The sequence below is a fragment of the Triturus cristatus genome, chromosome 7 (assembly GCF_964204655.1).
Source record: "Triturus cristatus chromosome 7, aTriCri1.1, whole genome shotgun sequence".
Classification (NCBI taxonomy): domain Eukaryota; kingdom Metazoa; phylum Chordata; class Amphibia; order Caudata; family Salamandridae; genus Triturus; species Triturus cristatus.
In genome coordinates this window covers 757,308,568-757,324,690 of record NC_140590.1, presented here as the reverse complement: position 1 = coordinate 757,324,690, position 16,123 = coordinate 757,308,568, and the positions used below count along the sequence as shown (strand labels likewise).

The 16,123-nt window shown below is 48.8% G+C and overlaps 1 protein-coding gene across 2 annotated transcripts in view; it reads right to left on the bottom strand.

Moving 5' to 3' along the window:
* Positions 1 to 16,123, bottom strand: part of DNAH17 (dynein axonemal heavy chain 17) — a 14,992,541-nt gene that overhangs the window by 294,595 nt on the left and 14,681,823 nt on the right. For both annotated transcript variants that reach the window (XM_085617470.1, XM_085617471.1), the window contains one exon: positions 9,935 to 10,160. In XM_085617470.1, coding sequence (XP_085473596.1) covers positions 9,935 to 10,160 — 226 coding nt within the window. The remainder of the gene's footprint in view (positions 1 to 9,934; positions 10,161 to 16,123) is intronic.

Sequence of the window (16,123 nt, the reverse complement as noted above, 5' to 3'; positions counted from 1 at the left end):
TTCTAATACCACACACCTCTTGAGACCAACAGCTTTGTACATTTGTCTAACCCAAGTAAAAACTCATGCTAGAGAACCAGTGTTACATACTCAGTAACTTCTCCTTTTGCTTCATGAGCCCAAGTCTAATTTCACCTGCAATTTTTTATTTAATGTTTTGGCATGAGACCCGTTTTAGTGGTCTTGATGATGGTTTTGCTCCTCTTGTTTGTGCAAATATTTAAATGGTACTTAAAGCAGGTGCTATAGGGAGTAAAATCTTCATGGCTTTGGATACTCCTCTTGTGAGACATGGAGGGTATTTTCACTGAACTCTCATCTTCAGTGAATATGAGGCGGTCTTAGGAGTCCTTGCAAGCTGGTTACTGTGTTGCCTAGTAACAAAAACAATTGAAAGCGCTTCTCTGTCAGTAAAAAGATGTCAAACTGGAGAGCAGCTCTGGCAGATCGAGACAATGTTCTGCCAAGGAGCATAATACACAGCATACACTTTAGAATATTGCTAACACTGTGTAGGCTGTTTCTGTATATACTATGCTTCAGAAATTGCTAGAGGTTGAGGCATGAACCACCTGACTTAGAGGGTGCGTTGCTGAGTAAGGAAGGCTGGATCCCTGGAAGCAGGGTGATGGTGGCGGGTGAAGGTCCTATGCACAGGAGCTCCTGTGCAGGGCATGGCTAAGGCCCCAAGCAGAACATAAGTGAGTGCTTAGCTGAATGGGAGGAGAGGTTCAGAAAGGGTAATAATCGGTTGAAGCACCTCTATCAAGACGTTTGTCTTGACTGCCATTGAGGGTAGCTAAGGATTTAAGGTCTCAGCCACCCTCCACACCACCATTGCAAAGGAGGCTACCTCCTTACTACCCACGTTAGGAGAACAGGCCAGTGTCTGGTTAGGTGTTCAAACCACTGGAGTCTGGCAGTTCCTCATACCAGTTGTCCTCTGGTTCCCCAAAGGGGTGAGGGAAGCCATAAGGGTCCTAAGATCCCTCTCCATCATCTCCTTCTCCCAGCCTGTCAAAAGTTAAAAGGCACTGGCTCCAGTTCAGTGAGCATGGTACTGGTGGGGCTGGAGTCTGCACTGGACGGCGTCCATCTGGCTGTGCATCAGGGTCGGATTATGATGGGGCCTGCGCTGCCACGGGGAGTCGGTGGCACTGGGAAAGACAGTGCTGGAGCAGGCTCCAAGGCAGGTCATAATCTTACAGGCAGAGCTGCTCCGGATCCAGCACCAGATCCAAGAGCACCAAGAGATGCTGAGGGTGGACCTGCCGGTGGAAATAAAGTAGGGGCCCCTCCCAAACCTATGGAGCCAGGAAGATGCTCCAAAGGGGTCCGGCCGCTCAAATATGAGGTGAGTGGACTCATAAAACTCCTTGAGTTGGGTGGAGGTTGCTATATCTCTGGGAAACGCGAAGTGGACCCAGCCACAGGCTCCATGGTTGAATGAGGCCTAAAACAACACTGTTCCAACACCTTTTCCAATGAATTGGGCCAGTGCAGAGAAGTCAAAGAGTGCTTCGACTTCTTGTGCTTGTGGGACTTACATGATGACTTGGACTGGGACAATGAGCATCGAGATGTGCTCCGCAAGTGATCCTGGGACCTTCCACATGACCGGGCTCCGAGTGCTGCTGTGTCGGGCAGCAAGGAGCTTCAGGGAACGTTCTCAAAGTGCCTTCAGGTTCATGGATGACAGTCCTTGCAGGGACTTGAAGTTATGAATAGACTTGAAGGTCAGATAAGGAAGTCCTGGAGAACCAAGCTAGCAAAATGGTCATCCCAACTCCCCTCTGAATCCAAGCAATAATGCGTAGCAAAAGTGTGAAGAGAAGCCCATGTTCCCACTCTGTGGATGTCAGCCACAAGGACTCCTTGTGGTAAGGCAGGGGTGAAAGACTTGGCTCTGGCAAAATGGGCCCTTATGCCTTCTGGAGATTCTTTTAGCACCAAAGCATAGCACGTCTTAATAGATAGGATGATCCACCTTAATAAGGTCTTCTTCTGGACAGCTTTGCCATTCCGAACACCACAAAGAGCTAGTTATCTGTGTGGAACTCCCTGGTGCAGTCGATCTAAAAACTGACTGCTGTCTTTGAGTTCAGCCTGTGTATCTTCTCCTCCTCCTTGGTAAGATGTACGAGTGGGTAGAAAGAAGAGTAATTGATTGATACAGCTGTCATGTGTAACACATTTTGGGAAGAAAGCAGTTCTGATTCAAACAGACAAATTGTCAGGGAAAAAAGTGGTACACGACATGGGCTCTCTGTATAACAAGTTACTCACATTCGGTAACGCCATATCTGGCAGAGACTCTAACCGCAGATTTCTTACTCTAGAATTATCTCCAGACATCAGACTAGATCTGAACATTTTTTGTTAGCAGGCGTCGTTTGGCTTCGCATGCTGTCATCCGTGCCAGAAGTCTTGTGCGCGGTGTTAATATAGGCGCCATCCCAGCGCATTGACATCCGTTTCTTTTTGTGACTTTCCAAACCAGGATCGCAGAGCCACAAAGACCACTGACCACTGGTGTGGAAAACTAAGGCCCTGAAAGGGGAAAACCCTGCCTCTAGAAATCTGCCCCCAAAGCGGGAAGATGGCTGGGTCAGTTAGGAATCTGCGGATAGAGCCTCTATGAGATAAGGTGTTACTAAAGGTTATGTAACTTTTTCATCTGATAGATTCCTTACCTTGGAATAGATACCCAATCAATACCTCCCCGGAGGTGGGTCTGCAAAACCGTTTCACACATTAAATAGTCCTGCAGGTCCGAACAATCAAATCGCTCGTCCTGACGGAGCCGACTGTCCTGGCAGTAGTGATTGTTGAATGTGTGCACAGGAGACTACTTTGCTGTCTGGTAGATGTCCAGGGCTAGAACTCTGCGTGCTAATGCGGTGGTTGAAGCCTTAGCTCTGGTGGAATGAGTATGCTAGCCCATAGGGTGTTGCTTCTTGGCTAGTGCATAGTAGATTTGAATGCAGAGCACAACCCATCGGGAGATAGTACATTTTTGTGCAGCCTTCCCCTTCCCCCCCGCTGTATACTTCATGAAGAGTTGGCCATCCACCTGGAACTCTCGCGTGCGGTCAAGGTAGAGCAACAACACTCTTTTTGGGTCCAGTTGGTGGAGTTGCTTCTCTTCCTTAGAAGGAAGTGGCGGAGCACAAAAGGTAGGCAGGATGATGGACTGGCTGGCTTGGAAGGGAGTGATAACCTTCAGCAAGAAGGAAGTTCTCGTTCGAAGAAATAGCTTGTCTGGCAGATGTTCTGGTACGGAAGCTTGGATGACAAAGCTTGAAGCTCACTGACCCTGCAGGCAGAAAGATAGCCGTTTAAGATGCCCAAAGCAGACTGCTGCTGGACAAGAGAAAGAATAAATAGAAAGATCTGAGAGTGGGGAGCAGAAAGAGGGTAAACCTGTCATACCACACCACAAACGTGCCTCAACGGCAGGCTGTCATACCATGCCACAAACTTGCACCAACGGCAGGCGTATACAGTCTTTGTAGAAGGGCACTTGGCTGCCATGATAACATTGCAGACTTAGGGTAGAAGGTCAAAAGCTGTCAACCGTCACTGCTCAATGTTCACCCATTAGGGCGGAGCGTTGACAGTTTTGGATGGAGAACCCTCCCCTGCTCCTGTGACAAAAGGTTCTCCCGAAGAGGCAGCCTGAGCAGAGGACCGATGGTCATGCTCAACAGCTCAGGGTACCAAACTCTCCAAGCCCAGTCCAGAGCCACAAGGATGACTTGGCCCAGTTATTCCTAATCTTCTTGAGAACTCTGGGCAGGAGTGGTATGGGTGGAAAGGCATATAGGAGGTCTGAGCTCCACTTGAGACGAAAAGTGTCTACGAAGGCAAGAGCCACCTTGTAAACTCCAGTGCGCGAATCTGCTGAGATTGCGCCTTAGCTGTGCCAAACCGATTATTATTTTTATTTATATGGCGCACAAATCATCCCCAAGGGGATCTCTCGGCGCCTGGGCGGCAGACTTCTGCGGTGACATGTCTCAGTTGAATAGCCAGGTTTTTAAAAGTTTCTTAGAACTGGTTAGCAATGGGCAGGAGCGCAGTTCTAGAGGTAGTGCATTCCAATGTTTCTGAGCCATATAGGAAAAGGCGCGGCCCCCTATCTTTGCTTTTTTAATTTTGGGCACTCGGAGAAGCTTTTGGCTGCTGGACCTTAAGAGTCGCGATGGAGTGTACCATTCAAGTTTTTCCAAGAGGTATTTGGGTCCCTGTCCATGTAGTGCCTTAAATACTAGGCACAGAAGTTTGAAGAGTGCCCTCTTTCTGATGGGCAGCCAATGTAGCTTTTTTAATAGTGGCATGGATGCCGTCCGTGGAGGTTTGTTTAGGGCTAAACGGGCGGCCATGTTTTGCACTACTTGCAGCCTGGAAAGTAGGTCTTCCCTAGCCCCCATCAGGAGAGCATTCCCATAATCCAGTCTACTTACTAGAAGTGCCTGGATCAGGGCCCTTCTGGCGGAGATGGGAATCCATGGGAAGAACTTCCTTAACATACGCATCAGTTGAAAACATTTACCCAAGAGGGTTTTAGTCTGTTCTTCCATGGATAGGTTGTTGTCCATTAAGATACCTAGGTTTTTTACCCTGTTATTGGGGAGGGGTGCTGATCCTAGTTCCTCTGGCCACCACTCATCTGTCCCGATCTCTGCTGCTTTGCCAAACAATAAGATCTCCGATTTGTTGGAATTGAGCTGCAGATAGTTATTTTTCATCCATGCGGAGATTTTCATCATGCAGCTCTTAAATCTGTCTCTGGTCACCCTAGGGTCCTTCTCTATGGGAATTATCACCTGGGTATCATCCGCATAGGAGATGATTTGGAACCCACAAGATTTTATGATGGTGGCCAGGGAAGACACATAGATATTGAACAGGGTGGGGCTTAAAATGGAGCCCTGAGGAACCCCCTTATCTACCTCCGAGGTTTGTGAGACGAAAGCGTCCAAATGAACACATTGCGTTCTATCCGAAAGGAAACTCTGCAGCCACTCTAAAGCCCTTCCCATGACACCAATCTCTCGCAGTCTCTTCAACAGAACTTTGTGAGAGATGGTGTCAAAGGCTGCTGACAGATCCAAAAGTACTAGAATCACAGGGGTCCCTTCGTCAAGCAGCATTCTGATAGTGTCCGTTACCTCAACCAGCGCGGACTCTGTGCTGTAGCCCGCGCGGAAACCCGACTGCGAGGGATCCAGGAGATCAAATCTCTCCAGATGGTCTGATAGTTGGCGGTTGATCAGAGTTTCCAAGATTTTTGAGCAGCCTGGGAGGAGCGAGATCGGACGATAGTTCTGTAGGTCGGCACCATCTGCTGTGGGTTTCTTGGGTAAGGGTTTGACGAAGGCCTTTTTCCACCTAGCCGGAAAGGAAGAGGTGGCAAGGGATAGGTTACATATTTCTGTAATGGGGTCAGCTAGCTCTACAGCTAACTCCGACAGCACATAAGGGGGAGCTATGTCAGACGGGGAGCCTGACTTAAGACCTTTCAAAAGTGGAAGCATCTTCTCCTTGGTGAGCAGTGCGAAGGTCTCATGCTTTACTATGAAGGTGTTTTCCATGGTATAAGTGCTGTCCTCGATGACTGATTCCTGCTCAAAAGAGTCATATATGTTATCTATTTTGTTTTTGAAATGCATGGCTATATTATCGCATAGTTCCTGTGAGGAGGGGCACGCGGGAGCTGCTACTTTGGGGGTGGTGAATTCCTTAAGAATCCTGAAAAGTTCTTTCGACGAGCCCTTAGCCGCCTCGATACGCATGGCTAGTTAAGTTCTTCTCGCGGTGTTACAATTATTGAGGTACATCCTATGTGCTGTCTTATAGGCCAGTCTGTCTCCTTCAGATTTAGTTTTTCTCCATTTTCTCTCCTTAACCCTGCAGGCTGCTTTCTCCAGCTTTAGGCTGACCGAATACCAGGGTGCCGGGCTCACTCTCTCATAGATTGTAGTCGTTTTTCTGGGGGCGATTTTGTCGAAAACCCTTGTAAATTCTGCCTCCAGATTTTCTAGGGCGGCATTGATATCTTGACCTTCATACACCATAGGAGGCGAGAAGACCGTACTAAACGTTTTAGGAATTATTTTCCTCCATTGCCTTCGTGTGACTCTCCGCCCTGTTGGTTTTCCCTGCTGTTAGGCGCCGAGAAAGAAAAACTGAGGGCCATATGGTCCGACCAATTAACTGCTAGCGGGGGTTCGGCACTCAAACTGGAGATATTGGTGAAGATATTATCCAGCGTGTGGCCTGCTGAATGGGTCGGACAAACGACTTTAGGCCTAAGGTCTAGCGCCTCCATAGCTACTAGGAGGTCGGTGGTGTCCGTATTGGTATCTATGTCAAGATAATAATTAAAATCTCCTACCAGAAAAAAATCTTTTGTTTGTAAGACAAAAGGGGCAAGAATTTCTAGTAGGGAGTCGCAGAAAGCCTTCTTATTTTCCCCAGGGGGGTGATATACAACTGCTACTCCGACCTTGTGGCCTTTGACCATTTCAATGGCTAGAATCATCAACTCCATACCGGGGGAAGATACTGTGTGCAGCACTTCAGGATTAAAAGTGGGCCTAGTTGCTATCGCTAACCCTCCGCCTCTTTTTCCTAATCTATCTAGCCTTATTACCGCGTACTCTGCGGGGAAAGCAATAGCTAGAGAAGGCACGGAATGAGTATGAAGCCATGTCTCCGTAAAGAGGCAGATGTCGGGTTTAAGATCATCCAACATGTCCCAAATCTCTGTGGCATGTTTGGATATGGACCTTGCATTGATATATAGCCCTCGAAAGATGCCATATGCCATCTTATTGTTGCATATATCTTCCTTAGAGGTCATGTTGGTCAACGATTGATTTCCAGGGGGTGTGTATGGATTCCAGGAGCCCACTGCTCCCTGGGGCTGACCTACCGATAAGTTACAACAGGGGCCACAGTTAATAAATGCTCCAGAGTCCAAGCAGAACCTACCATCACAATGTAGGCTAAGACTGCTGGTCCTCATCTTCAGCAGCGACTCCCTAGCGTAGGTTTGAGGCAGCATTTTGATGGACGCGGGGAATAGACAGGGGTTAGTGCCAGCTGGCAGCGTCCTGGCGTGGACGGGCGCAGACGGGCTTACCTTAGGCGCACCTTTGGCGCGCCCGTGAGTGTGGGGAATTTAACTGACTCAGCGGTGGATCACTAGAGCGCTACCCTCCAAGATGGCGCCCACTCCGTGTCCCACATAGAACAGGGGTTTTTCTCTCTCCACTTCAATCGGTCACGAACAAGACCGTGGTGGACCGGAGAGACCCCGATGGCAGATGGCAAAATGGTGAGCCCCCAACAAATTCACACAATAATAGTATAGGTGCCCCCCCGAATTCTCACACAGATGCTGGATTATTAAAAACTTTTTTTCAAACGGAGGCAAATAACGTTTTTGATAATGCTTAAAAACAATATAGTAGCCCTACTGGCGTGCGATCGCTCCGAGACTCAGCCCGGTGCCAGCGGCAGTATGCGTACTTCAGAGAGAAGCCTGCTGCTCCGCTGCGCGCCCGCGAGTGTGGGGAATTTAACTGACTCAGCGGTGGTCAGATCTAACCAAGGCTCTCCCCACTGTTGAAAGAGAACTTGCACCACCACTGGAAGGAGACGCAAGGTATTTTTAGCTGAGTCAGTCTGCGCTGGAGTTTAGAAAACTTGCCAGGTGTTGAACCACCAGGGATATGCCTTGATGTTCTAGCCATGTCCAGAGGGCCGGGTCTCTTGACAACGGGTCCACAACTCGACCCCGCCCTGTATGTTGCAGTACCACATGATGGTGGTATTGTCTGTGAACACCTGCACTAGCCTTTCCTTGATGGAAGGTAGAAAGTCTTAATGCCTGCTGGATCGCTCGGATCTCTAGTAGGTTGATGTGTTTTACGGATTCCACAGGAGACCAGAGGCCTTTGATCTCCACCTCTCCCAGAAGGCGGTCCCATCACAGGAGTGACGCATCTTTTACTACTGTCAGATCTGTTTGAAGAAGGGAGAGGGGTCTGCCTTTAACCCAATTGTGGTTTGTAACCACCTCTGCAGATCTTTTACAGTGCCCTCCAAGATCTGGACCATGTTGTAGAGATTCCCCTGAATTTGTCAGGTTTTACATTAAATTGGATATAGAAGAATTGCGAGTGATAAACAGGCAATCTATCTGGATAGGTTCAATATTCTTATGCAACTTGAAACACAATGAGAAAAGTAGAAGACTTTTTCAGTCGAAGAAGTGCAGACTGCTGTCTGTGCACTGAGGACAAGTAAAGACCCAAGGACAGAGCGTTATGTCAACATCGTAGATAATTGCTCAGAAATGGTGGTCAAGCCCCAACTGATGAGTCACTTTACTCATAGCTTTACTTTAGCTGATATTTCCCTCATTCCCAAGTAGTATAAAACATCTTAGCCTTCCTATAGACCAGTTCTGCTATTTAAATATAAACACCAAACTCTTCATCAAGATCACAGCCGCTAACATAGTGCCATTATGGCACTACCATCCTGGCCAGCCAGGTTTCATTGATACAAAACAAACATTTGATAATGTTTTTGCTCATGACACAAGCTCTGCTTTGTCACTCAGTGATCAGTTACACATTCATGCATGGTCTCACATGGACCAAAAGGCATCTGTTATAGGACATAGACAGACCCAAGAATGAGTACTTTAGCAGTCTGAAGACATCTCTGATGGGAGCCTGAGATAGATTGATATCTGAGCTTCCTTCGATGTCTTTTGGTATACATCAAGTCATCTTAAACCACAGCAGTGATTACATTCATTTGAAAAGTGGAGATGGGGTTGTTGCATGAGTCTGGAAAATATGTTTGCTAAAATGAGATAGGTTCACTGATAGGTGTAAGAAGATTTCAAACTGTTTAAGAGTTAAAGGGTGAGACACCTCCAGATTCAACAGGTGATAGTGGCATATAACAGGGTAGTTGCTGTCAGACAATCAGCCCCGTTTGAAAAGCTCCGCAGGATTTACTTCATCCCTAGAAGGTCATATCTGATCAACTGTAATAAACAATTAGTGAAGATGGCACTATGAAATTATGGGGTTTGAACTTAGTGGTGGACATTATGCCAGATCGATGGGAGAATTTACTGAATGCCTCGAGATGTGTACAACGTTATAAAATTACAAAACATTTGATATAATACCCCCGGGAGCTGTAAAATGCCATTGTCATGCCATGGAGGAGATGTTGTTGATCATCATAAATGATGATTGTGCCCAAAACAAAAGACTAAAAAGTTGGGCTAAAGATTGGCTGGCTGATTCTGGAACACCCAGTGCTTATAATTGTTGAGACTAAAAGTTAGAAAATATGACTAGACCCAAACATGGCAGCAAAGATGGCAAATGCTTTTTGTTTGCAGTGGTTAGGAACCCTGCAATAGGGGTTTTGGCTCAGAGAATGTACAGTATACTACGCATGGGATTGCTTACCTGCTCAGTAAACAATGTTCTTCAAAAAATTTATTAGACAATAGATTCCTGCTCTTGGGGCATGTATTGATGGTCCTCTATTTGAATATAAGGCCTTTTAAATTTCTTTAAAAGAAAAACTGTAAGTTATGTTTTTAAATTGTGAAGCACCCTGCTCAAAAAATGTTTCCAAAAACTCTCAGGGCATAGTTAATACAGATAAGCAACAGCTTGATATCCGATACATTGGAAATAACATGTTACAGCTTGAAGAACAAATGCTGGCAAATTGACTGAACTTCCCTCGGCCACTGGGAACGACAAACAAGTGATGATTTGGTGGCATACTGCTACAAAAATATTAAATCGTTACACAGCAACTCAGACGTTTGGAAATTTCTGTTCCATATTTAGTCCATTACAGCCGATTATGTAGCACCCTTTACCTTCCATAAACAGCCCATGGACGTAGGCTCCTTCTCTGGGAGGAGCAGTCATGTCTTCACGGTTTTTTTTGGTCACTTCCACAGAAAGACACATCTTATCAAGTGGCCATTCATTTTTCCTAGCCATGGACTGCATGATGGCGGTCAAAAATGACTGCGGATTGAAGAATCCAGTTAGCCATACCGCATTGGGCAGAAGAAAGTCATTTGTCCAGGCTTCCAGCTCCTGAATACGAGGAATGAAAAGAACAAGTCAGTCAAATGGAAGTGAGAATGGAAAAAAAACTTTTGTTTAGAAGATAAAACCAATTTCCCCCGTAATTCCAGGGGCAGTCAGCATGGCTCACGGGGGGTTGGGGGAGTTTGCAGGGAGTGTTTTTGTGGGGACCAGGGTTTAGAAATAATTTTAAAAAAATGTAAACTTACTTCGAGGTTGGTCTCGCTTCTTCTGTGCTCCTGCTCTCCTGAGTCCTCTTACAGGAACAGGAAGAAGGGAGCCAGGTTCCCACCCCTAAGCCAATCACAATGCTCCAATGGAGCGTTGTGATTGATCTGAGTGCTGTGACACGGCGCTCAGCCAGTGTCTGTAGGGGTGGGCATGTTCTCCATGTAGGCTGTAATGCAGTCTGCATGGAGAACAGGGATGTGCGCATGACTGCTTTGGGCGGCCCGAGAGGGCCGACCAAACAGTTATTAAGCACTTGCGTGGACAAATCACTCCTCCCCTGCCCTGCTCCATGAGCAGAGCAGCCCCGCCCGCAAAGGAAACATAAAATGATAATAACTTTTAGTTATTATCATGTTATGTTTCGTCTTCTCGCACTGCTTGAAAGCAGTGGGGCAACACTCCTCCGCAATAGCGGAGGAGCCGCCAGTGCATAATTCCTATTTTGCCTTGATAACCAGAATAGATTTGTGTCCCGAAAAATGACAATTCATCCCAAATGTTGTTTTCAAATGTGTTCCAGAGTCACACATTCAGTCATTCATCTATTCACCCATCTCATGTCTTGTTGTGACCCTTGCCCGTAGCCCACACTGGCCTTTATCTCAAATCCAGAGCCTATGACAGGCTGACCGCAATATCTACTGTGCTAGCCCTTTAAAACATTCTCTCCTTCTACCCTGCTACAGTGACTTTTTATCTCTTCAGGTTCCTCGTGGGCCAGGACATAGACACCGTGAACCCAGGGCTTGGAGAATATTAGTCAATAGGAAGAAGGCAGGGCAGGGCAGGAGGTAAAGAACAAGTTACTTACCCTCCGGTAGCGATGTATCTGTAAGAGACATATGTTAGTTTTAGAATCCTTACCTTCGAATTACCCCCAGGTGTCAGACTGGATCCATAGAGTTTTTATCTTAGCAGTACCCCTGCGAATCAGTAGGTGGTGTCAGTCGACTAAGTGTCCGTCATTGGAGTCATGGTCACCGGTATGACGTTGCGGTGTTTACTTAGACGCCGCCCCTGCACGCTAATGTCAGTTCTAACACGACTTTCCACGTCAAAAGTGCAGAGCCATCAAGACACAGCCCACTGGTGCACCACAACTGAGGCCCTGTGAGAGAGTCCTTATCCCTATAAGTCAGTTCGCAGAGCGGGAATGATTGGTGGAGCGGTATGGAATCTATAACTAACATATGTCTCTTACAGATACATCGCTACTGAAGGTAAGTAACTTGTTCATCTGAAAGAGACTGTTAGTTATAGAGTCCTTACCTTAGAATGGATACCCCAGCAATACCATCCCCGGAGAAGGCTCTACGAATCATGTTCACACCAGACAGTCCTGGAGGACAGAACGGGCAAAGTAGCTGTCCCTACGGACCTGACTATCCAGGCAGCAATGTCTGGTGAATGTGTGCAAAGATGCCCACATGGCCACCTGGCAGATGTCAAGAAGTAGTACTCCACGTGACAAAGTAGTAGTTGCTGCATTAGCTCTAGTGGAATGAGCCCGCAGCCCCACTGGAGGTTCCTTTTTTAGCTAAAGCGTAACAAATCTTTAATCAAAGGACACCCATCTTAAGATGGTATGCTTTTGAACAGCCCACCCTTTCTTGGCACCTACATAGCCCACGAAACGTTGATCATCCACCCGGAAATCTTTAGTGGAGTCAAGGTAGAAGGACAATGCACGTTTAGGGTCCAGACGGTGGAGTCTCTCCTCCTGTTTGGAACGGTGCGGAGGTGGGAAAAAGGTGGGCAAAGAAATGGTTTGTTCAATGTGAAAAGGTGTAACCACTTTTAGAAGGAACAAGGGTCTCATTCCAAGTACTTAGTCAGGATGAACAGAGAAGAAACGGGACTTAGAAGAAAGAGCTTGAAGCTTACTCACTCTGCGAGCAGAGGTAATGGCAACAAGAAAAGCAGTCTTCAGAGTAAGGAGCCTGATAGGACAGCTGTGAAGAGGCTCGAAGAGAGCACACATAAGTTAAGTCAAGACAAGGTTCAAATCCCACTGAGGCATTATGAAAGGAGATGGAGGAAAGAGGTGAATAATGACCTTAAAAACCTGTTAACAATAGGGGACTTGAAACAAACAGGGCTGATGTGGTAGCCGGAGAAAGGCAGAAATGGCTGGCAGATAGCCTTTAAGAGTCCCCATGCCACAAACTTGTTCCATTAACAGACGTATGCCGTCTTAGTGGAGGAATGCATGGCTTCCAAGATGACATTACAAACTTCAGGAGGAAAGTCAAAAGCTGTCAACTGCAGCCGCTCAATCTCCACGCAAGGAGGAGGAGGTTGGACAGGTTCGGGTGAAGGACCATCCCCTGCTGCTGTGACATAAGATCCTCCTAAAGGGGCAGTCTGATCAGTGGATCGATAGCCATGCTCAGGAGCTTGGGGTACCAGACTCTTTGTGCCCAGTCCGGAGCCACAAGAATGACTTGGGCCCAGTCACGCTTGATCTTCTTCAGCACTCAAGTCAGATGTGGTACAGGGGGAAAAGTGTACAGGAGGCCGCATTTCCACTTGCGATGAAAAGCGTCGCCGAGCGAGGGCTGCCTTGGAAACTCCAATGCGCAAAACTGCTGACATTGCTCATTCTCTTCGGTGGCAAACAGATCTAACCAAGGCTATCCCCACTGCTGAAAGAGACCTTCCACCACCTCTGAGTAAAGACGCCATTCGTGATCCACCAGGCACCGACCACTGAGTCGTCCACCCTGGCGTTCAGAGAACCTGCTGGGTGTTGAACCATCAGGGTCATGCCCTGATTTTCCAGCCATGTCCAAAGGCGAAGAGCCTCTTGACAAAGGGTCCATGACGCGACCCCACCCTGCCCTGTTTGTTGCAGTACCACAAGGCGGTAGTGTTGTCTGTGAACACCTGCACTGCCTTTCCTGTGAGGGAGGAAAGGAATGCCTTCAGTGCCAAGTGATTCGTCCAACAGGTGGATATGGAGCCTGGACTCCGCAGGAGACCATACTCTGATCTCCGCCTCTCCCTTCTGGCCACCCCATCCCAGGAGTGATGCATGGGTCACCATCGTGAGGTCTTTTTGGGGAAGAGAGAGGGATCTGTCTCTGACCCAATCCTGGTTCGTTAACCACCACTGCAGTTGTTGCGGAATTCCCTCCGAGATCTGGACGTAGTCAGAGAGATTTCCCGGATGCTGCGGCCACTGGTACTTCAGGTCCCACTGAAGACCCACATATGCCCTCTGGCATGATCCACCAGCAGGATGCAGGAGGCCCAGCAGCCTCAGGGTCATTCTCACTGAAATCCAGGATAGAGGCTGAAACATCGGTATAATAGCCTGAATATTCCAGACTCTCTGCTCGGGAGGATAGGCCTGAAACTGCACTGTGTCCAGAACAGCTATGATGAAAAGGAGCGACTGAGAGGGAGTCAGGTGCGACTTCGGCACGTTGATAGTGAACCCCAGCGAATGCAGGAGATCTGCTGTAGTCTGGAGGTGGGAGGCGGCAGCCTGGGGCGAGCCTGCCTTCAACAGCTAGTCGTCGAGATAGGGGAAGACTGGAACCCCCTGATCTGCGCAGATGAGCTGCTACCACCGCCATCACTATCGTGAACACCCGAGGGGCAAAGGTAAGGCCAAAGGGGAGCATGGTAAACTGAAAATGCTTGTGGCCTAGCGTGAACCATAGATAGCGTCTGTGGGTTGGCAGGACAGGGATGTGAAAATAGGCGTCCTGCAAGTCTAACGCCACAATCCAGTCTCCATGTTCGAGGGTAGAAAGGACCTGAGTGGAGGTTAGCATTTTGAACTTCTCCTTCTGGAGGAAGTGGTTGAGGGCCCTAAGGTCTAGGATAGGACAAAGGCCCTTGTTCTTTTTGGCCACCAGAAAGTAGCAGGACTAGCAATCACAACCTACTTCTGGTGCAAGAACCCTTTCGATAGCTCCCTTTGCCAAGAGAGCTTAAACTTCCTGGCAGAGAAGCGCCACATGATCCTCCGATATGCGATCGAAAGATGGTGGCATGGAGGGAAGGGTAGTCTCGAAGGGGAGGGAAGAGCCCCTTCGGACTATCTGCAAAACCCACCAGTCTGCCGTGATGGATTGCCAGTGGGGGAGGTGATGGTGAATCCTGCCAGCCACTGGCCACTGATGAGCACGAAAGTCAGACTAGGAGGGTTTGGAGGCTGCTGCAGGGAGGGAAACGGTGGACTTGCCTGTCCGTTGGTTCTCAGACCCGTGTGGCTGGGTCCCACGTCCGCGGCCAGTGGCTGAACTGGGTCGGACGTGGTGGGGTGTCCCTTCCAAAGCCATGAAAGGGGAGAAAGGCAGACTGTGGTGGAGGGGAGGATGCAGCGAGGTCTAAGGATCTGGCCGTAGCTCAAGAATCCTTAAAGCACTCCAGTGCCGAGTCTGCCTTGTCACCAAGAAGGCGACGGCCATTGAAGGGCATGTGCAGCAGAGTTGACTTAACACCCCCCGGAAAAAAGACGTCCTCAACCAGGCATAGCGTCGAAGGGATACCGACGTGGCAATCGTTCTGCCCAGTGAGTCGGTGGTAGTCCAGTCCACAGCAAATTGTGAAATTTGCAGCATCTCTCCCATCTGCCACGGCTTGGGAAAGGACAGCCGGGGCCTCCTCTGGGCACTGGGGCAGCACCTGCGCAACCATATCCCAGATGGTATGGGAGTATCTGCCCAAGAGGTACGCAGTATTCATGGACTGCAGTGCCAAGCTGGAGCATGAGAACTTAGGCTTCCCAAGGTGATCCACCTGGATTCCCCATCTGGGGCAGCAGAAGGGTAAGCATCCTTGGACGAAGAGGCTTGGACCACCAAGCTCTTGGGTGAAGGGTGTTGGGTGAAAAAAATGGAATCGCCCGGAGCCGGGATTGGCGGCAGGCAGTAGTGTGTTCCACAGGAGCCCCTGTTCTGGGCTTGGACCAAGTGCCCAGAAGGACGTCCGTGAGGGCTTCATTGAAGGGCAAGAGGGGTTCTAAGGAAGTTGCCTCAGGTTGAAGCACCTCTGTCAGGAGGTTAGTCCTGACTGCCACTATAGGGAGCTCCAGGCCCAGGGCCCCAGCTGCCCTTTGCACTACCACTGCATAGGACGCTCCCTCCTCCGTTGCCACGGTAGGGGGAGAAAGAATGCCAAGGTCTGGGGACCCAATTCTTCTCTCCACTCCAGTTCTTCCAGCTGGTCTGTCAAAGGGTCCAGCAACCCCTCCCTGTCCTCATCACCACAGTCAGGGCAATAGGGAACACCTGGATTTAACAAGGGAACAAAAGTACCCTCTGGCGTTGGATCTGACGTAGGTACAGCTCCATCTTGGGGATGAGGATGGGCCAGGGACGCCCTGGCTCTCAGAAACAGGGGGAGGCTCAGAGTTGTCCTGGAGTCATACGCCGGAGGCGGAGCCTTAGAGTGACCATGCACCTGATTCCTCATCGTGTCAGCCAACCGATGGGCAGAAGGCGTAGACTGACGGTGCTTCTTTGCCTTCTTCTTGTGCTTCGACTTACCCGAGGAGTGCAAAGACTTGGATGAGGTGTGATGGCTCCACGAACGATCGAGACCTTCCCCTGGAGCGAGACCAGGGACGACGTGGAGCAGACTCATGGGCCGCCAACAGCTTTCGGGATCACTCCCATAAAGACTTCAGATTCATGGCTCGGCAGTCGGAGCATGACTTTGGGTCGTGGTCGTGCTCCAGATACCAGAGGCACATGAGGTGCTGGTCCGTCACTGACATCAGCTGTGAC